The sequence below is a fragment of the Notolabrus celidotus genome, chromosome 5, assembly GCF_009762535.1.
Source record: "Notolabrus celidotus isolate fNotCel1 chromosome 5, fNotCel1.pri, whole genome shotgun sequence".
In the NCBI taxonomy this organism is placed as follows: Eukaryota; Metazoa; Chordata; class Actinopteri; order Labriformes; family Labridae; genus Notolabrus; species Notolabrus celidotus.
This window is the reverse complement of record NC_048276.1, coordinates 32891732-32913899: the sequence shown is the minus strand read 5'-3', so window position 1 is coordinate 32913899 and position 22168 is coordinate 32891732. Positions and strand designations below refer to the sequence as shown.

At 41.6% G+C, this 22168-nt stretch overlaps 1 protein-coding gene across 1 annotated transcript in view; it reads right to left on the bottom strand.

The window, feature by feature from the left end:
* The window catches only part of rabep1 (rabaptin, RAB GTPase binding effector protein 1), a 45788-nt gene extending 23670 nt beyond the window's left edge, over window positions 1-22118 (bottom strand). The window contains exons 1-7 of the mRNA XM_034683275.1: window positions 21966-22118; window positions 10021-10149; window positions 9348-9551; window positions 6384-6544; window positions 6153-6272; window positions 3243-3378; window positions 302-480 (exon numbers count right to left, since the gene is read on the bottom strand). Of these exons, the coding sequence (XP_034539166.1) occupies window positions 302-480; window positions 3243-3378; window positions 6153-6272; window positions 6384-6544; window positions 9348-9551; window positions 10021-10149; window positions 21966-22011 (975 nt within the window). The 5' untranslated portion in view covers window positions 22012-22118. The remainder of the gene's footprint in view (window positions 1-301; window positions 481-3242; window positions 3379-6152; window positions 6273-6383; window positions 6545-9347; window positions 9552-10020; window positions 10150-21965) is intronic.
* Between the last annotated feature and the right edge of the window lie 50 nt (window positions 22119-22168).

The window sequence follows — 22168 nt, the reverse complement described above, 5'->3', positions numbered from 1 at the left end:
AGGGTTGTTACGATCATGATGATTATTATTCTTCTGAATGGTCTCTATCTCATCGTCTAACTCCTTGGTGACCTTTTCTCTCTGCCAGTCACACAGCAGCTCGACTTAATGCGTCAGTTCTTGCTAAGAGGCTTACAGATCTTCTTTGAAAGATGGAAATAAATTATGTGTCAAACTTCCAGCTTGGGTTGACAGATCATTTGACGGGATGTTTCCATGATGTCTAAAGGACTCTCCAGAGCAGACCCTCTGTGACACACAACTAACAGAATGTGTGTGTGTGTGTGTGTGTGTGCCGTACCTGGTCTTTCTTCTTCATTTCCTCCACCTGGCGGAGCTGTTCTGACGACAGCACGCTCTCTATCCTCTGCATGTCCCTCATGAGGAGCCGCTGGGACTCCAGGAACTGGTCGTTGGCTCTCTGCCACGTGTGTTTCAGCTGGTTGTGCTGCTGCCGCTCCAACTCCAGCTTGTGACACACTGAGACGACGAACAGCAGCACGACACGGAGACAGACAGAGAGAGAAAAAGAAAGGTTGAACTTTTAGAACTTTTATTTTTATGCCATAAAAACCAACATTGAATCTAAATGCATCAAGAGTTCGTAAGAGAACAACTTTATGTTCCCAAACAGAAACAATGAGTCACAATGTTTTATATTTTAAAGTGTTGATTTTGGTTCCTTCACCTCTAATGAACTCCAGTCTTACTAATCAAATAAACAGAGGAACACAGAGGGAGTTTTTATTCCCCTTCTGCTTGTTTTTCAGTGATTTTTATCTAGTTTTTTTTATAAAGCACTTTTTCTTAAACTTAAATGATGAGAAATGTATTATTCATAACCTCAATCCTGATACACCCTGGTTTAGCACCTGCAGAGCATCTGCCCTGTGTTTGACTCCTGTAATAGCCCACATGTCCGGTCTCATTTTTTACCAGTAAGACTCAGACTGTAGGGCCTTTTTATCATCTCTGCTGGGAAAACAGGATTTTTCCACACGTCTACAGAGAAAGAGTCAGTGTGCTCAGTTAAGGTTGTTCATAGCTTTGTGTGGGGCTGTAATGATCGGTCTATCAGTCAGTTTTCAAGCATGTTTTTGGGTGGAGGTGATTTGTTGGTTTCACTAAAGCAGAGAGCATATTTTACAGGAGAGGGTTCAACATGTTGGAGTCTGTGTGGATTCCAGGAAGCAAACCCCTGGTACAGTTTCCGAGAAAGCCCGGTGTTAAGACCCTTCTGGGCAGAGATCCATAAAGACTTAAAAGCAGACTTCATATTGACCTACTCCTGAGGGGAAGATTTTCAGACAAGGCCTATTGATACGTACAGTTTGGTATTTTGATTGCTTGTGAAAAAAAGAAGAAGAAAAAAGCCATTACGAAGTGCTGGATCTCTCAAAACACAACAGGAGTGGACTGATGTAGTAAATGAATGACCTCTTGTTAATGTTGGTATTTTCAATGCCATTATTTATCTTCAACTTTTACCCTTTCCCTTTTTTATTTATTTATTTGAACTATTTTTATTCTTATTGTTATTTTGATGCTGTTTTTTTCTGTTGTGCATCAGACTTCATTATCATTTTTCTTTTTTTAATATGTCATATGCTTTCCCATTATTTATCCCTGCTTCTTTCTTGTTTTCAGTCAAGCCCTTTGAATTGCATTTGATTTGTATGAAAGCTGCTAAATAAATAAAGTTGGATTGATTGATTGAAGAAAGATGTGTTTATTAAACTCTGGATCAAGTGGGTTAAACACATAAGACCCCTACGGACAGATTTTGTTGAAGTTGCCAGGCAAGGATTCCCTCATACCGTACTTCACTGGTTCCCTGTCCAACACCGCATCCACTACAAAAACCTTCTTCTCACCTACAAAGCTCTCCACAACCTGGCCCCCACTTACCTCCGCGACCTCCTTCATGAATACACTCCCTCCCGCTCCCTTCGCTCAACCTCTGCTGGACTATTAACCATCCCACCGTCACGCCTCAGTACCATGGGTGCCCGAGCCTTCAGCTGCTCAGCACCCAGACTCTGGAACTCCCTCCCCCCACACATAAGACAGTCGGACTCCACAACATCATTCAAATCCCAACTCAAAACTCACCTTTTCAAACTGCCTTACTCCCTCTAACTGGACTCTCTGCACTTCACTTGTTTTTTTTTTTTGGGGGGGGGGGGGGTTATGACTCTTTCCATTTGTTTGTTTGTTTGTTTTTATGATGTTTTAATGATGACTGTTTTTATTATCTGTAAGGTGACCTTGGGTGACTTGAAAGTCGCCCAAAATAAAATGTATTATTATTTATTATTATCCTGTCCGAGCAAATCTCATTAACTGATTTGTTTCACTTTCTGTCTTTAGCTTCTCTGTGATATGGTTCCAGCCACTCTCATGTACACACTGCCTCTCCCAGGTTGTACGTACTTCTAATAATCTGAGGACAGCGGAGGAAAAGATCATTCTTTTTCTTGTAGCTCAGCACTCTGGATTAAAAGCTGCTATCCAATTACAAAAATCAAGAATTGAAAAAAAACAAGCCGGTTTCAATCCCTTTCTTTTGTCATTTTGTTTTTTAGACTAAAATAATTCATTTCATAAAGGACTCACTTTACCCTCTGGGAAAATATCCTCATTCATTTACATTTTCAATAATCATTAGAATAAAACATTGGTCCATTTATTTTAACAAAACAACAATTCATATTCAACATTTTCCCATGACAGGAAATTATCACCAGCCAATAGCCTAAGACTGGCATATCAAGGCGGCTTAATGGGGGCTGAATCTGAGCGTCTGTATCTGAGCGTCTGCCTCTGAGTGCCTGTCTCTGACTGTCTGTCTCTGATCGTCAGTCTCTGAGTGTTTGGTAGATGTTCATAATTTAAAAGTTGATTCCCCGCTCCCCCCGTTGCAGCTCTAGTTCAGGGCTGAAATTTCAGCACATCAAAAGACATCTCTCCTGCTTGAGTCCTGAAAGCCTAAAAGTCAGTGAAAGGGCATCAGTGAGGAAATTACCCTGTCGTCTGGCACTAAACATATGAGTGACACAGTAAGATGGAGCAGCGTCTGACTTCAGGGAGCTGGAGCAGACAGCAGTGTTTCGTTCCTGAGACGTTAACAAATGTAGCCTAGTCACATTCACACCCTCAAAGACTTTCCATAAGCCTCTACCAAAACCAATCCATCACCACGTCCTCTTTGTAGTCTTTCAGTGAAGATCATGACTCAGTACCTTCGTGGAGCTCTTTCCGTAGTTTCTCTGCGTCTTCCTGCAGGACAGACTTCTGAGTGTTCAGCACAGCCACGTACATCTCCAGGTCCGTACGGCATGACTTCTCCGCCTCCAGGACGTGATTGAGCTCCTTGACCTGTGCAGGAGGAACATGAGGCTCAGATTTATTTGCTTTCAAGTTCAAAGTTGCAGAAACTTCTTTATCTGAAGTTCTGAAAAAGCTGCTCCTCTGTGATGTATGAAGAAAGAGAGACAACTTGAAGATGTATTACTTGACTTTTTTTTTTTTTGCGCTATCTCTTGAGGGAAATGTCTTTAGCGGCTAAATGCCCCAGTTTCTTTGTCAGATAAATGCTAACTGTGTCTTCCTGCTTACAAAACTTTTATCTGAGTTTCCTCTCCTCCGTAAAAAGATGCTTCAGCTGGAAACTGGGCTGATGAGAGAGCAGGGACGAGAGCAGGAACAGAAATATCTGATGGTGCTAAAAGGCTGAGAGAAACCATACACTTTATCACTCGCAATGACCCTTTAAATATACTCAGAGTTGTATGATCTATTGAGGAAATAAGAACATGATGAATGAAGCTCTAACTGCAGCTTTGGGAGTGTTAAAGGTTGTGATTGTAGTTGATTAACACCAGTTATAATTGATTACAGAAGCTTTTTAATGCATCAATGAAATGTCAGAACATGCAAAAAGCTCTTCCTCATTGCTTCTGCATGCTGCTGGTTAAAGTTTAAAATAATATTAAAATGACTAACTGCCCTGACACCGTTATACCACAGACAAACCACAGACAAACCACAGACACGGCTATCTATATGCTGAACTTAAACAGAAACTTCTCACGCCTGCATATGGTGCGAACTCATGACACCAAAACACATTTAATGCACAGGATGACTCAAGTTTCTTCTGTAATGTGCTTCTAGTGAGCGTCCTGAGTGCACACATTTCTAAAAACCTGTCTCGTGGTCTTTATTTTACTGCAGCGCTCCATAAAAATTGCCACGATCCACATGTGTATACAAAGGTTGAATCTCAGACCTTCACATGGGCGGTTTAGGGTTAACAAAGTTAAACTATAACAGACTTTTAAAGAGCTTTTTATGACCGCACAGAGCTGAATTTAACACCTGTTTCACAGTCATGGCAGCCACAGTATGACAGGTATCATGGAAATACAATCTGAGGTACAAAAGTGTCTTTACAGAGAACATAACTCATTGAACATACTACTCTATATTCTTTTTGATTTATTACAATAATCCATTTTAAAATAGGTCCATCTCATGTACATTTCAAAATTATTACCCAGCTTTCTCACCATTCTTCCAGCTGTGTAAGATGCTTGATTCTGATAGGTCGAAACCCCTTGACAACCCTTGACAATGGTTATTAACTTTAACTAATATGAGCAACGGCAGAGGCAAACTGATCACACGTCATGTCAAATCAATACACAGAAAAAAGTTCTGTCGCATTTTTTTTGCTAACTACTGTCGAGCAAGTGTGAGATAAAGAGGCGGGCTTTGAGCCTCCTAGCCAAAAGCTACTGTGTTCCCACCTGTCAGTCAAGTCAGCTGTGCCTCTCATAATGGAAAACTCAAAATCTTGGTATCTTTTTTTTTTTTTTTTTTTTTTTAATTTATTTTATATATGCAACAGTGCAAAGACACAAAAGTGCACGACATCAAACAGAACACAAAAGAAAAACAAACCGTAGAACTTGAGAGCAACAACCAAACAAAGCCATCAAGTATACACCACAGCACACAAAAACAATACAAACAAACAAGAGACTAGGAGAAAAAAGAAAAAAAAAAAAGGTTAGAAAAGAAGGGTTGGACTATAAGTGACCATCACCAAACAAAACACACACAACAAAAAATAAATAGATAAAGAAAATAAAAAAGAAACAAAAAACAAAACACAGAACAAAACAAACAAAACAAGAGAATAGACTGTTATAGTGGGGATTGTCAAGAAAGAGAAAAGATAATAACACAATAGAAAGAGTAGATAAAGACTAGAAGAGACAAAAATGCTTGCTTTTGAGAAGGAGAAGAGGGGTTTTAGAGGGGGGATTATGAATGTGTGTGCAGTTATATGAGTGCTGATGTTTATGTGCATGTTGTAGTTTGATGGGTATTACAGGATATTTATAAGTGGACTCTAGCCTTCTTGGTATCTTTGAAACTGCAGCGTTATGATTCCATTTCCCATAACCTCCTGCTAACCATACACACACATACTTAGTGATCACTGATGTCTAGAACAGTAATGTCACTTCAAACCTCAATAATCCAACAGCCTGATCTGTAATCTCACTAATGTATTATATACAATACACTTTTAATCATCCGCACCTGTTACTGGAACAATGTTAATGGACAGGCAAAAAATGTAGCTTGCAGGATGTTGGTCATCCCCCCCTCTCTCTCTCTCTGTCCCCACCACTCCTGTCTCGCTCAAGCTGTTCTCACTAAATAAAGGCAGAAGGCTCAAAATGTCTGTAGGATCCTCTCTGTGCATGTGAGTGTGTTTCTGGCCTGTGTGTGTGTGTGTGTGTGTAGCATGTAGCAGAGTAGGACGATCAGAGAAGAATGTCTTATTTTGGAGAATAAGGAATTTAAGGATTTTGTCTTTTTTAGCAGAAGATGCAGAAAAATAAACTCTAACATTGTTCTTTTGTTTTGGTTTCATGAACACGGGTATCGTAAAAGGTACTTTTAGATTTGAGTGTCTGAGGCAGCAGAAAGGCTTTCCACTTCTAACACAATAAACCTTTACAAATTCAATTTACCCAGCGAGGGCAGCTGCCACGCCTGCTCCACGTAATGCCCAGTTAACATCCTATTACCCGCTCATTTCTTTCAGCTGAATCATCGATTTAATGCTGACTAACCTTGGAGGCCTCCAGCTCCTTCACTCTGTCCTCGGCTGTGGATAACTTTGCTTTCAGGGCAGCGATCTCCTGCTCCATGGGCATCACCACCGAACGCAGCTTCTCCGCATCCTCCTGGGCCTTAAAGGGGTTTTCAGTTCACTCAGTATAAATGTATTCATGTGTACAACAATCATTTAATACATCTTAACTTTAAGCTTTTAAAAGAAAGCAAGAGAACATGTAGTCTACTTTTTTCATCTCGTCCTCCAGGTTCTCCTCCTCCTGGCCCTCAGAGAGGCGGCGCCTCAGCTCTCCAAGTTCCCTCTCCACTGCCTCCCTGTACTGGTTCCACTGGGCTCGCTCCTGCTCCAGGCGCTGGTGGAACTGGACCTCGTACTCACACACTGTTTCTGTAAGGAAAAGGAAAGTGAGGCGCACTTGTACTTGTACTTCCTGTGCCTGTGGAGATATGTCTGTTATTTCAAGATAACTCATGAACTTAATAACAATCAGAGCTGAGTTGATTCTGGTGCTTTAATCATCCAGCTCCTTCCTACACTCAGACACTTCCCTGCTCTCCTCACGCCATGTCTGATAAAATATCCACAAATACGAGTTATCATAAAATTCTCCCTCCTTCTGTTCCACTCACTGAAACACGAATCATTTCTGAGATTTGGCAGTGCTTTCATAGAAATGCACATTAAGCAGAAAGAAAGCAGATAGAGGCAGACGAATCTGATGCATCTCTCTTAAAGACTCAAAACGTTCTGTTAAAAAAGCAACGAGAGCAGGGGTGAAAATCTCAGTGTGATGCTTTTAAACAGGGAACAGGTTTTATAAATCTTTCAGAGCACATCAGTTTGGTTTGAATTTTAACAATATAATCATGATATCTGGCCGCCTACTATACCAGCAGTACGTACTGATTTGGACAATAATCAGTATGTAGTATGTGAACAAGAGCAAAATCTGCAGTATGCCAAAACTCCCCACATATCGTACTGATTCGGGAGAATGTCTCAGTATGCATCTGACCAGTCTGCCTCACATACTGTTTCCCACAATGCACAGCGCTAATGGTACGCTTATTGTTTTTTGACGGGGGCACTCAGATTTTAGGTGCTTTGAAAATTAGAGATCCCTGAATGCACCTGCAGTGACAGGCGCTCTAGACAGGCAGTCCCCTCACGGCACTCTCTGATGCCAAGGTGATCCAAACTTACTAAATGTGTCTGATGTTTCACCAAACTGGATTAAATCAAGCTCTAGACGTGGAGCTTTTATTACGGTGAGAGCGGCAAAAACTGCAAACGTCAAATATTAAACAGACGTCCCCCAGTTGTGTCTTTGTCACTAACGCACACCGAGGGGTAAAAATCATCAATGAAACTGAAACAGATGCATGGAGGTTCGTCATAGTCTCGTTTTCGTCTTGAAAAAACGAGTTGTTGATGAACATTTATCGTATCATTGTGCTGGGATGTGTGAATGGGTGCGCACGTGTTTGTGTCTGTGTGCGCATCAGGGCAGAACTCTGCCATGCGATACAGAGAGCAGATGAGCAGAATGACATCCAGTCATGTAAATAAGATAAATAACATCAGGATGTTTAGTCTGTTTAATAAAAGAACAAGTTTAAGACCTGATCTATAAGAGAGGTAACCCTGAATTACTTCTGCTGTGATCTGGCGCTTTATAGAAAATAAAATTAACCGAACTTCCAAGGGGGGCAGGGGGCGCTGTCGGGGGGGCGCCCCACCCCCCCAGTATAATGTAGGGCTGTCAAAATTGCTCCAAAATGACATTTGAATATTCGCTCTAAAAATAAACCAGAGGTTCAAACCATTCGAATATCTATATTTGCGCTATGTCAATAACAGGTGGAAAAACTAATACAAGGAGATTTCAGATTTAACATGGCTAAAACATACCTACACATTACAAAACAAGTAAATGACCTAATGGTCTATACTGTAACACTTTTAAGACTGTAGACATCTTGCTCGCTCGCTAGCCCCCCTCCCCTCTCTGTGCGTAATGCGCTGAGTGAGTGCTGAACAAGACTTGTGCAAGCAATTAAAGGTCCTGACTCTTGTCCCTAATATAGGCAGGCTTCAGTCAGTGATTCAAGCAAATATTAACATTAACTGAAGTTGAAGTTAAAAACGAAAAAGTAGTCCACTTACATTCTTGGCGCTTGTATAAAAAAAGAGGAAAAACTGCATTTTATCCCAGTGTCACTGATTGTCGGGCTCTTTTAGTCCACTGTCAATGCAGGGTCTTAGGCCGGACAGGTTATTTGCCAAAAACACGAGACAGTCCACATGTGAAGAAGACAGTTCACATGTGAAGAGGCCCGATCTCTTTTTATTCACTATATTCCCAGCGGAGGAAAAGACGCGTTCAGAGCGCACTGAGGATCCGGGGACGGAAAGATTTCTCTCTGCCGTCTGCTTCACGCTGTGCATGTGTGACTCCTGTGACCTGTCCCTGACCCGTCATGCAGTGCGCCCACTCGCAAAGCAGCCGCTGATGTGTTTTTTTTCCACAGTCGAATATTAATTTTCACAATCAAATCTCCGTTTTTTTTAAATATTCGAATATATATTCGAATTTAGAATATTTGTTGACAGCCCTAGTATAATGGTAGGGGAAACACTGGAACAGTCATACTACACCTACACTACTACCTTCAGTACGTACTGCATACTACATTCGTATAGGTAGTATGCAGCAGGGGGTTTCAAAATCAGCCATAGACTTGGATTTGAGCACTGATGACTCAAACTTTGACAGAGCATGACTCAGGAGATGGAGAGGACTCAGACTTATTTATAGATAAAGACTGTTTCTGTGTTTTCGTTGGAGTTTTTGTACGAGGCCATGATCATTTCATCTGTTTTGAGCTGGACCTGATACGTCTGTTCAGCACCAGGTCCTGTCAGGATGCCGACAGAGGTGACATAAATCTTTTCAAATATTTACAAAAAACTCAAGTAAGAGCAGAGCAACATGTTGGATATGTAAAAGGACAGCTGAGGAGATTCTCCAGTGTCTCAGACTTGACTTGGACCTGAACACACGGGACTCAAAACTGACTCAGACTCAAAAACATTGATTTAAATAAAAATCCTTGACGATTCTAACTTTGAGTGTCATCATCCCGTGACATTTTAGTTGCACAGTTCATGTAAGAGCAGCTCAGTTTACCTTTCATGATGGCCCGCAGCGATGCCACCTCCTCCTGCCACTGGCTGCGGACCTGGTCGATGGCTTCCTGCTTGGTGTTTTCCGACACGGTGGCCACGGCTTTGATGGTCTCCATCTCCGACTGGGCCTGAGACAGCTGATCCTGGAGGGAGGTCAGCTCAGCCTGGGCGCCGTCCAGAGCCATGTTCTGCCTCTTGAGCTCCTCTGGGGGGAGACGAGAGGCCAAGAGAAAATTTAGTTCATTTAAGATTTTTGAAGACCTTTTTCAGATTTTATAAAGAAACAGAAGAATATTTCTAGTTAACCCTCATGAGACTGGAGATAAAGGAATAATGTCAAAGCATGATTTCAGTGTGTAGCAGAACTCCTGTTGCTGTATCGTCTTATTGTTCAGGTTTAAATTTGAATAAGGGAACACATTTATCATTTATTTGAGCTTGTATCGATCCAACATCACTCACACGTCACTACCTTAAGGGACAGACTGCTATTGGCTCATTTCACACACGCTTGCACACGTCACTGACACAGCACCTCCAGTAAGCAGAGCTTCATTCATTCATACATCTTTAAAAGGAGGAAGATTTAGGAGCTTTGCACCTTTTTACATGTCACAAGCTCTCCTGGTGATTACTCATCTAGCAAAGAGAGCCGCACACGATGGGATCCTTACCTTCCTTGGACATGTAGAGCTCCTTCACTTTGGCTCTTTTCTGGTTGAACTCGGCCTCCAGCTGCTGCTTGAACTTGATGAACTCTGCCCTCTCCTGCTCCAGAGCGGCCACTCGCTGCTGCAGCACCTCTGCGAGATGGGGAACAAAAACACACAGGATCACCATCAATCAGCTGCTGACTTTACAAGTTAAAAACCATAAAACTGTCCCCGGTCCCCTCCTTTTCAGAAATGGATCTCTAACATGATGGCAGTCATACAAATGGAGACTCAGGCTCCTGCAGTCTGACTCCATGTGGTCATTTCAGCTATCTGGAGGACGTTTCTTGTATTTCTTCATACTTACTGCAGACTAAATGCACAGTACCCCAGAGTACACTTCACAGAGTGGCAGCTCTGTGTGATCTTTTTTAAGTCATTGTTTTTATTTCTTATTTATTTAGTTATTTTTCTATTTTGTGATTTTAAATCATTTTTCAACAAACTGCTTCCTAATTCAATTCCCCTCAAGTTTTGTATTTATTAATTTGTTTATTATTATGATTATTTAATGTTTTATTTTATTAATTATTTTAATGGAATTATTTATGTTTTAGCCCTTGTTTGATTGTCTTTGTCTTGTAAATCTGTTTAAAAAATTACTAATACAATTTTTAAAAAACAAACTCAAAACTAAAATCAAGAACGTTCAAATTCAACTTTTACTCACAAAACCTCAGTTTAACTCTATATCAAGTAAAAATGTAAAAAAGGAAAAGCATGAATATAAATAAAAGCAATCACCTCAAACATCAATTTCAAAGGTGTAAACTAGTTGGCAGATAAAGTACAGAACTGTGATCACAGGTAATAAACAGTGGCACTGTTCAATGGTAGCACGTTGTCTCTCATTGAAGAAAGAGCCAGGTGAAGGGATTTATAATAGTTTCAGATCACTCTGGAGTTTCTTTAATGAAGCAGAGCTGAACTCTCTCTTCCCCCGCTCGATGCGGACACCAGGAATGGATAGAAAACGTCACATCATGGCTTTAAGTTCTTTGGAGATAAGTTCATAAATGAGAGGGAACCACATTAAAAGCTGGAGCTTAACGACTGTGTGTTGTCTTGTAATCAAATGATGTTCACCAGATTGAATGATATTCAATCAGGAGTAATTCCACTTACTTTGACTGCTTAAAGAGAAAATGATGGTTCTATTTCAGGGTCTCGTATCATAATATTTATTCTGAGTTCTTGATTTTTCTACCATAATAAAATAAAATGACCTGAATGTAATATTTTCCTCCACTCCGAGTTATTTGTGTGTCACTTTTTGAACTGGACATTTATCCACCGCCTCTTTCTTCTCTTAAACGGACCCACCTTGTGCTCCTGATCACAGACTGAATGTGTGCAGTCCAAAAGTCATTATTTTCCCTTTCAGGGTTGATTTGTTGGAATAATTTTTGAGACATGAGAATGTAAATTGTTCAGAAACTCACAGGACAAAGGGAGGGATTAAAGTCACTTCTGCAGAAATTAGAGTTTCATATTTCAGCCTTTTTCTGCTCTCCTCTTTCCTCATCACTTTGCTTTGTGACCCCTTGCATGAGTCCCAACCCCCACAGTGGGTGCGGCCCTACAGACAGCATCAGTCTGGACTAAAAGAGTTCAATTAAAAGTGGAACCCTGCCTGCCATGATACCAACAAATCAATGACTTCTGACAGGAAATAGTTGGCAGTAACATCCCTCTACAGCATTAAAATGAACTGAAAGACTTGTATATGTATATATATCCATAATTAACTATCTAAAAAAATTAAATACTGACATGATTACGGGTCAACAAAAGCAATAAATATACAAAACAATCAATAGAGGAGAGCTGAAGAAATAAAATAAAGACCTTAAAATCATTAATGACATTCTGCTGACAGTTCAGTAGTGACCTCCAGTTATCTATGTCTATTTTAACAAGGTGCAATGACGCCTGGTTGTTTATAATTAGTGTAACAAGGCTGCAGCTAACTGTTAGTTTTTCCTGATTAATCTTCAGTCATAGATATTATATAATATTAACAATATTGTAGAAATGCTCCTCAATTTCCAAAAGCTCAACAAGATGTAGTCATAAAGTCTGTTGTCCAAAAACAATGAAAAATCTAAAAGAAACAAATCATTTCATTGAACAATCCTGAACCTGAAACTGTCTAACGTTTTTACATTAAAAACACTGAAGAATAAAATAAACATCTCAGTTATCATTCATTTTCTGTCAACTCTAAATTCTATTGATCACATTATTATTGGTATCATTGATTACATTATATATTTATCTGTTTCCTGCTCAGCCTATCGTGACCAAGCAACAACCAAGGTCTTAAAATATGAAGCCAATGCAAAATGCTAAAAACTGCAGTTCCTCAAGTGTCCACTTGAGGCTGGCTCCAAAAGCCCTGGAAGCCACATACACACCCATTGTAAAAAGCCCATCTTTACAGACTGGTTCAGACTCCACACAGGGTTCAGTGTAGGGATGTAAGGATATATCGCAAGACACTAAAAAATCGCTACAAATAAGGGTGGATTAAAATCGATTCAACATCATTTGTATCTGGAACAGTAGAAGGCTTTATCTGCATTATACTCCACTTGTTCAGCATCATAAGTCTCTTGTGCTGCTCTCTCGTCACTCGCTGAGTGGAGGTGTTTTAAGTTTAAGTCATGTTTCAGAATCAGCTGACTGAAGGTGTTGCACACAGTGGAGATGCTCAGCTGGAGGCTGCGGCTGAGTGACAGGTCTCCACGAGCGCTTTTTTTCTCCACCGCCGGACTGATTCTGACCCGGTTGCACTCCCGGCTGACACATGACCGCGTTTAAATGCTTATTTTTCTCAATAAGAAGGAGAAAACTGAAAACTGTGAGTCTAAATTATGATTCTGTTCAGTTGTCCTGTTGCAGTAAAACCACATGTTGTAGTCTGAGTCTTCACTCTATGACCATGCGTCCACAGAGATTATTTATAAGCCTCACGTTGATATTCAGCATGTTAACATTTTGAACATCTCAATATGATCCGTAGCTGTTTAATACCGTCAGTAATATATATTATGTCGTGAAGGAAAATTTGATTTAGGGGAAATTTACATCCCTAATTTAAAGAGATTTACCTTATTTTTCAAATATTTAATACTTTCATTTGGGAATCGTTCACTTTCCGTTTGTCTATAATTGTTCTGATATTTTCCAACAAGGTATTTTTGTGCGGTCATTTTTTGTTTTTTTTACAAGGTACTGAAAAAGTGTGCAGTGGTTTTATTGGAGTTAAAACTCACCTTAAAACATGAAAAAGGATTACTTTGGTTACAAAGAAATATAAAAGGAAAAATATATATTACAACTGTCCATATCTGAGAATTGAAATAAAATAATAGTTATTTAAATTTTGAGTTCAATCCAATTTTCTTGAAAATCGTGAGAGAATCGTGAGAGAATCGTGAGAGAATCGTGCCCATGGACTGTATAAAATATGGACGTAATCTTAATATCTTCTGAACCGTCACGTTAGAAAAAAAATCACCCCCCGTACAGTGTGTGCCGATAGAGAGCTTCATAAAGCCAAGACGTTTTTTGAACCAGACTGTAAACATGTTTATTAATGCTGCAAAGATCGTCTTTTCCCATTCATTTCTATGTGGTTTCCTGTGTTTCTGCAGCCAGCCTCAAGCGGATTTTCGATGTATTGCAGTTTATAAAACTTCCGCATGGGCTTCATCGTTTGAGACCGGAGGTTGCCGCTTGATTGTACCGTGAACCAAAAATCGGGATCAAATCGGATCGTGGGTTGAGTGCAGAGTTTACGGTAGACTTTTTTTACGTCGGCCAATTTTGCCGGTGACATTCCAGAAATCTGTCCAAATAGATCAACTGTCTGACATCTGCTCTGAAAGCCCGATCTGCTAAATAGCTTATATTTACCAGCAATAAAACACTGAAAACACCGACACGGTGACCCGTAAAATCACATTTAAATTTTGAAATAAATCAATGAATAAATAATATGATCAAGCAACGGGAGTCAGCATGTCGATGCCAACCTGCAGCTTTAAGAAAGGGGGGGGACTGCATCTTAGCGCATCGGACCAGCACTTTTTCTCAAAGCGTAGTTTGCATTGTCCGGTTTACATTGACGTGGACATTAAAGAGCGCTTCATGATCTAATAAACACTAAAGTTTATGTCATGCAAGAAGAGGATTAGAACGAACACTGGTCAGTTATCATTTTGAGCTTTAAGGTGGTTTGATTGATTCACGACATGAATTCATGCACAGTGAGTGATAAGAAAACGCTCCACCTTAAAATGTCCAGCAGCTGTTAGAGAGGGCCGTATGACAGCAGCATGGTGGGTTTATTTATTTTAGTCTAACTTCTGTAGTAAAAATGAAAGGCAGCAGAGCATCCTCTGTCTGTCATCCTGTGAGCCCCTCACTTTGACTCTAACCTGAGCCTCTCCTGGTCCGGGGCCAACAGGTGTTACCTGCCGTGTCTCCGCACCAGGTCTGCGCCGGACTCCGCTCTGAATTCCACGTGCAAGTAACGGGTGAATGTTTGGTAATGTCCTCTGCACACTGCGCTGAAGGGAATAATCCTCGTGCACGCTGTCTCTCCCCTTTAAGCGCTATGGAAGGTGACCATCACAGAGTTTGTTTTGATATTCATATCTCATCATGCTGGGAGGCTAAACGTAAACCCTGGTTGAGTGTATCCTTATATCCCTAGTTCAGTATCATGTCACTGCCGGATCTGGGATCAAACTTCTAACCTTCCAAATGATGGACAACCGACTCTGCCCACTGATCCACAGCCGCCCTGGTCTTTATCCTTAAAAACATGAATCACTTGTGTAACCGACTAGTGATTCAGGTGACGACTAAAGGCTGATTTATACTTCTGCGTCGCCCTACGCAGCAGGGGCTGACGCGGACATGAGCCCCACATACTTGTGCGTCGGTGTGTCTGTGTCGCGCAGCAATTCTCCGCCGAAACGCCTGAGGGCAGTGCGGTCTCTCTGATAGCCGGTCGCCTGCTTCCGGTCCCGCTACGATCTCTGTTTACTTTTCCACATCGATTCAGAGCGTGTTATGTTAATCTACAGCTGATACATGTTGCTGTTTATCATACAGACATGATTACATGAAGAATAGAGAGGAGGAGATGAAATACACGGCCGATGTGTGGCCGATGTCCGGGACCCCGGAAGTGCTGTGAATGCGGGAAAGACAAAGCCGTCGAGCGGACCAATCACAGAGCTTGCGGACCGCGTCAGCTCTACGCGTAGTTACATTTTGGAGGAGGTGCACGTCAGCTACGTGCGTAGGCCTCTGCGTAGGTACGGGAGCTACGCGGACCTACGGCGTAGGTTACGCCGTCGATTCGACGCAGAAGTATAAATCAGCCTTAACATCCCTGGTATCTACTCATGGCTTCTGCTAGTAGACAGGAAGCTTGATGTTTTCCTGTGCTTTGGGTGGATTGATGTTGAGTCTCTGTAAATAATATAAGAAGGGTCACAATCTCGTCCTGCTCTTTATGCAGAGTTTCATGAGGTTTGCTATGATTCGGGGCTCTGTGAACAGAGAGTGTTTGGGTGACTGATGGATCATAAAATCTAAAAACACAATCACACAACTATACTACAAACCACTTCTTTCCATCAAACATGCAGGAGGATTGTTACAGTAATGATTCAGAAGACTCCAACAATGTCCCTCATTCATAATAATCACTTCATTATAAAAATATATCTACCACTAAGAATTATTCATTGATCCAACAACTAACATACGTCCACTTATCCGTACCCTGATCTCATAATAAAGTCTCAGGTTTTTCCTACACCCAGTCTGCTTGAATGGTGTTCGTTTCCTTTCTTATTTAAACCCAGCAGAGCGAGCAGAGAGATAATGATATCTCAAACTCAGACAGACGATGGAAACATTTACACACCAGCAGCAGCAGCAGCAGAAGCAGCAGCAGCAGCAGCAGCAGCAGCAGCAGCAGCAGCAGCACAGCTCCCCACTGTCATGTGATTGCTGAACACACTCAAGCACAAATTCCATCAGCACATCAGCTTAACTTAAACACACATGGATTCCTTGGTGGTTTTTGGCATTAATCCCTTCAGTAGTACTATTTACTACTTTTTTAACTTGAAACACAGACAAGCTTTTCTTCTGTTGTTTAAAATCTAAACTTTTAGTGTCTTTCTCCGCCTGAAGAACTCACTCAGTCATCCAGTTTTGAAAATTTTACATGAATCAATATTGGTAAAAAAAAAAAAAAAAAAAAGGAGGTTTTGTAGGACCAGTTCACCCACAAGTAAAAACAGATGGAGTCAAAAGGTACACAACAATTTAGCAACTTATAGAATCTGCACGCAACAAAATGATTACAATGGAAACTGCCAGACAAAGAAGTGTAGTTAAAGAGCTTTCAGTGACGCTTATACCACATGACATGGTGCAACATACTCACTTACAACACTGTCTGGGCTTCTGACTCAGTGGATCAAAATCTGGCTGCACATTTACCTTATAATGCACTAGCAATAAAAACAGCACACCAGAAGTCTGACTCCGCCTCTTCACTTGAAATTGAAGAGACACCAACACAACTGATGGGCAGGTAGATGTGGTAGAAACTGTTCCCCTGAGATTACAAAGCATAAACACTCTCAAAACTTCACATTTATTCAATGCAGACTAACAACAGACAATCTGCTTTTATATTATTCCACCAAGACGGTTTCAGCAAGTTCATTCAGTTCTGATAATAAATGATGGAATCATTCACACTCAACTGGATTGCTCTTTCTGTAATAATCACATGGAGAAATGATACAAACAGACTGAGACTAACACATTGATTGCATGAAACTTGTCTCTAATATTTGCAGGGGCCATGACAAAGCCACCAGTAAATCACATTACTCTGTGGTTTCTCATGTCTCCTCAGCAGTTAAAGTCAAGACTGAAAACTGGATCCTACTTTGGTTCCAATGATGCAATGTGGGGATATATATGCAGCTGAAGCAATGAACAACATGCTAGATTTTAGCATTCAAAGTGAACATCTGATGACATAGTTAGAGGGGTGGGAATCACAATCACAATGAGATACAGCATCCAATAATTGTTTTACTGCAGGACGTGTTGATACATCATCATATCTGATCAACTAAAACAGGGGGTCACAAACTTTTCACCCCATGACCAACAGACCACATCCCAAAGACTTGTGACCCCCAAGACTATAGGTGCCAAAGACTTGTGACCCCAAAATATAGACGTGCCAATAAGGATAACATTAAATAAATCAGAAATACACTCTATACATTGTTAATGTGGTAAATGACTATTCTAGGTGCAAACGTCCATCACTCCAGTGTTCTAATGGTACATTATGTTTGCTAATCGCGTTAGAAAGCTAATGGATGATTAGAAACATCTTGAAAACCCTTGTGCAGTTACGTTAGCACAGCTGAAAACAGTTTTGCTGGTTAGAGAAGCTATAAAACTGGCCTTTCTTTGAGCTAGTTGAGTATCTGGAGCATCACATTTGTGGGTTCGATTATACTCTCAGAATGGTCAGAAAAAGAGAACTTTCATGTGAAACTCCACAGTCTATTCTTGTTCTTAGAAATGAAGGGTATTCCATGCGAGAAATTTCAAAGAAAATGAACATTTCCTACAACGATGTGTACTACTCCCTTCATAGAACAGCACAAACAGGCTCTAACCAGAGTAGAAAGAGAAGTGGGAGACCCCGGTGCACAACTGAACAAGAGGACGAATACAGTAGAGTCTCTAGTTTGAGAAATAGACGCCTCACAGGTCCTGAACTGGCAGCTTCATTAAATGGTACCCGCAAAACGCCAGTGTCAATGTCTACAGTGAAGAGGATGCTGGCCTTCTAGGCAGAGTGGCAAAGAAAAGGCCATATCTGAGACTGACCAATAAAAGGAAAAGATTAATATGAGCAAAAGAACACAGACATTGGACAGAGGAAGATTGGAAAAAAGTGTTATAGACAGACGAATCAAAGTTTGAGGTGTTTGGATCACACAGAAGAAGATTAGTGAGCTGCAGAACAAGTGAAAAGATGCTGGAAGAGTGCCTGACGCAATCTGTCAAGCATGGTGGAGGTCATGTGATGGTGTGGGGCTGCTTTGGTGCAGGTAAAGTGGGAGATTTGTACAAGATAAAAGGGATTTTGAATAATGAAGGCTATCACTCATTTTTGCAACGCCATGCCATACCCTGTGGACAGCGCTTGATTGGAGCCAATTTCCTCCTACAACAGGACAATGACCCAAAGCACACTTCCAGATTATGCAAGAACTATTTAGGGAAGAAGCAGGCAGCTGGTATTGAGCTGTTGTGGGAGCAGCTTGACCGTATGGTACGCAAGAAGTGCCCATCAAGCCAATCCAACTTGTGGGAGGTGCTTCAGGAAGCGTGGGATGAAATTTCTTCAGATTCCCTCAACAACTTAACAGCTAGAATGCCAAAGGTCTGCAATGCTGTAGTTGCTGCAAAGGGAGCATTCTTTGATGAAAGCAAAGTTTGAAGGACAAAATTATTATTTCAACTAAATCATTATTTCTAACATTCTCAATGTCTTGACTATATTTTCTATTCATTGTGTAACTCATTTAATAAATAAAGTGTGAGTTTTCATGAAAAACACAAAATTGTATGGGTGACCCCAAACTTTTGAACGGTAGTGTAGGCGCCAAAGACTTGTGACCCCCAAACTATAGATGTGCCAAAGACTTGTGACCCCCAAACTATAGGTGCCAAAGACTTGTGACCCCCAAACTATAGATGTGCCAAAGACTTGTGACCCCCAAACTATAGGTGCCAAAGACTTGTGATCCCCAAACTATAGGTGCCAAAGACTTGTGAACCCCAAACTATAGGTGCCAAAGACTTGTGACCCCCAAACTATAGGTGCCAAAGACTTGTGAACCCCAAACTATAGGTGCCAAAGACTTGTGACCCCCAAACTATAGGTGTGCCAAAGACTTGTGACCCCCAAACTTAAGACGTGCCAAAGACTTGTGACCCCTAACTTTAGGTGCCAAAGACTTGTGACCCCCAAACTTGATGGGCCAAAGACTTCTGACCACCAAACTTTAGGTGCCAAAGACTTGTGACCCCCAAACTTAAGACGTGCCAAAGACTTCTGACCACCAAACTTCTGTGCCAAAGACTCGTGACCCCCAAACTATAGGTGCAAAAGACTTGTGACCCCCAAACTTTAGGTGCCAAAGACTTGTGGCCCTCACACTATAGGTGCCAAAGAGTTGTGACCCCCAAACTTTAGGTGCCAAAGACTTGTGGCCCTCACACTTTAGGTGCCAAAGAGTTGTGACCCCCAAACTTTAGGCGCCAAAGACTCGTGACCCCCAAACTTTAGGTGCCAAAGACTTGTGACCCCCAAACTATAGGTGCCAAAGACTTGTGACCCCCAAACTATAGGTGCCAAAGACTCGTGTCCCCCAAACTGAACTTGCCAAAGACTCGTGTCCCCCAAACTATAGGTGCAAAAGACTTGTGACCCCCAAACTGAACTTGCCAAAGACTCGTGACCCCCACTGTCCCTCAAAGTGATTAGACGTTGCTTCATTCTTCATTTGGCTGGTGTGAAGAATATCAGCCTACCTGCATGCACAGGTGCTTCCTGTGCTGTTATGAATCAACCTGCTGCTTTTGTCAATTAACTGTTAACTCAAGCCTGATTTATACTTCTGCGTCACATTGACAGCGTAGCCTACGCTGGATTTCTGCTTAGCTTCCGTACCTATGCAGAGGCCTGCGTACGTAGCTGACACACACCTCCTCCAAAATGTAACTACGCACCGAATCGACACGGGCCACAAGCCCTGTGATTGGTCTGCTTGGCGGCATTGTATTTTCCACATTTACAGGACTACCGGGATTCACGCACATCTGCCGTGTATTTCATCTCCTCCCCTCTATTCTTCATGTAATCATGTCTGTATGATAAACAGCAACATGTATCAGCTGTAGATTAACATAACACGCTCTGAATCTCTGTGGAAAAGTAAACAGAGATCGTAGCGGGGCCGGAAGCAGGCGACCGGCTATCAGAGAGACCACACTGCCCTCAAGTGCTTTGGCGGAAAATTGGTGCAGGTCACGGACACGTTGACGCAGAAGTATGTGGTGCTTACAACCACTTTGACCACTGCTGCGTAGGGGCGACGCAGAAGTACAAACCAGCCTTAATCCTAACCTCAGGAATCATCTGGCAAAGAAGAGAGGCAGAAAACTAATCAACATTTTTATTTGAAAGGTTTATTTCAAATTTAACTACAAATTTTCTCAATATTTTTTACAATGAAAGGTAAAATACACCATTTCAGATACTTCAAAAAAAAGTATTCTGGAGGACATCTCCCAACCCCCCAGGGGGTCCTGACCCACACTTTAGGAATCCCTGAACTACAAGACAACAAAGTGCCCCAAAGAGGTGGTTGTGATTTATGTTGTTCGCATCAACACATGAATCATGAATTAGTGACACAGTGAGTCAAACTGGTATCCTTATAAAATTAAAACACTATTATGGTTCCACCACTGCAGCAGCTACATCACACAGGTCAGCGGGACTATAAAGCCACATTGATTGCTTACTACCAATAAACCTCAATATTGGCTATAACAACTATGGTCATGGATGCAAAAATCCTCCAACATAAAATCCAAGTGTCTGACATTTATAAACAGAACCCCAAAGCAGTCAGACATCCATACATGTTCTTGTAATGTGTACATTTTGGTCCTGAGTTCTCCAGATACTGACTCTTCTTCTCCTGTGACAGTGACTCTGTTTCAGCTGCTTTCCTGAGACCTCCACGTCTTGTAACCTTAGCATAAGAAAGCTGCTTGTCCCATTGTAATGGGCGCATGTATATCATTATCTCAAAAATGTTTCCTTGTGTAAACCAGATACTTCTCTGACAATCTATAAAACGAAAGACCAAGCAGGTCACTGTGATAGGCCAGACTCCAACATGCCATGCTGCCAGTGCCCTCACTTAAGAAGTAATGAAGCATACTGCTAGTTCAACACTGTGAGATACATGAGTAGAGATCTGGAGAACTTATCACAGGAAAACAATGGAGATAAAATTGATGCATGTCTGCTTTGGGCTTCAGTAGATCTGCGTACTGCCAACAAATCCCCAAATCTGCTATGACACCTAAACAGTTAGGACTCAGAAGGAACCAGACACTGTTATCTAGTGAACTTGACACTTCTGAAATATTAAATCCAAGTGGATTACTTTTACACCCACATAAACTACGACACCGATTCCCTGTGGGACCCTAGGATGGTCCCCGGACCCCTGTTTGAAAACCGGAGGCAAGACCTCCTGCAAGATCAACCTCCTGTATGATGGTCCAGCCCCCCGAGTGTTGCACAGGCCATCCACTGCATATTGTAATGGGTTGATGAGGTCCATATGATCCATGTTAAAGAATGACAAGGCTGGGTCAGACTAAGAGAGACCAGGTCCGACCTTTAGATCAGTTTAGTGACACCAGCTGATGCTACGAGCTAACCAGCTACTCTATCAGACGAGCTAAAGAGACTGAAATGTTAGCTTGGTTTTACTGGGATGAGCATCATTACGCCACTTTTAAGCAATCCAGAAATATTGATCAGCTCCAAGCGAGTTAGTTTGAGCAGATATTGTTGAATGCACGAACTGCGTAGTGTGAAATGTTGAATATAAGCCAGTGACAGCAGTGACACGTCGCCCTGATGATGCTAACTAGCTAGTGTTGTGAAGGATGCAGAGGCCGCTGGATTCGGAGCTCCTAGACCTCAAGGGTCCCTCCACAAAACCCCAGAAACAGGAGACATTTACCGTCATGTTGGGACGACAGCGGGGGTCCCGGGGCCTGCTCGGCCATGGTTTCCTGAGGGGGGCTTGAGGCTAGAACCAGGAGAGTAGGATAAGCGCTAGGAGTGTCCAAGAAAACAGGCTAACATCACAACTAGTGTGAAGCGCGAGATAGGAGAAGAGCGCAGCTTACCTTTCAAAGTAAAACAAAATCGTCACTGTTCTGT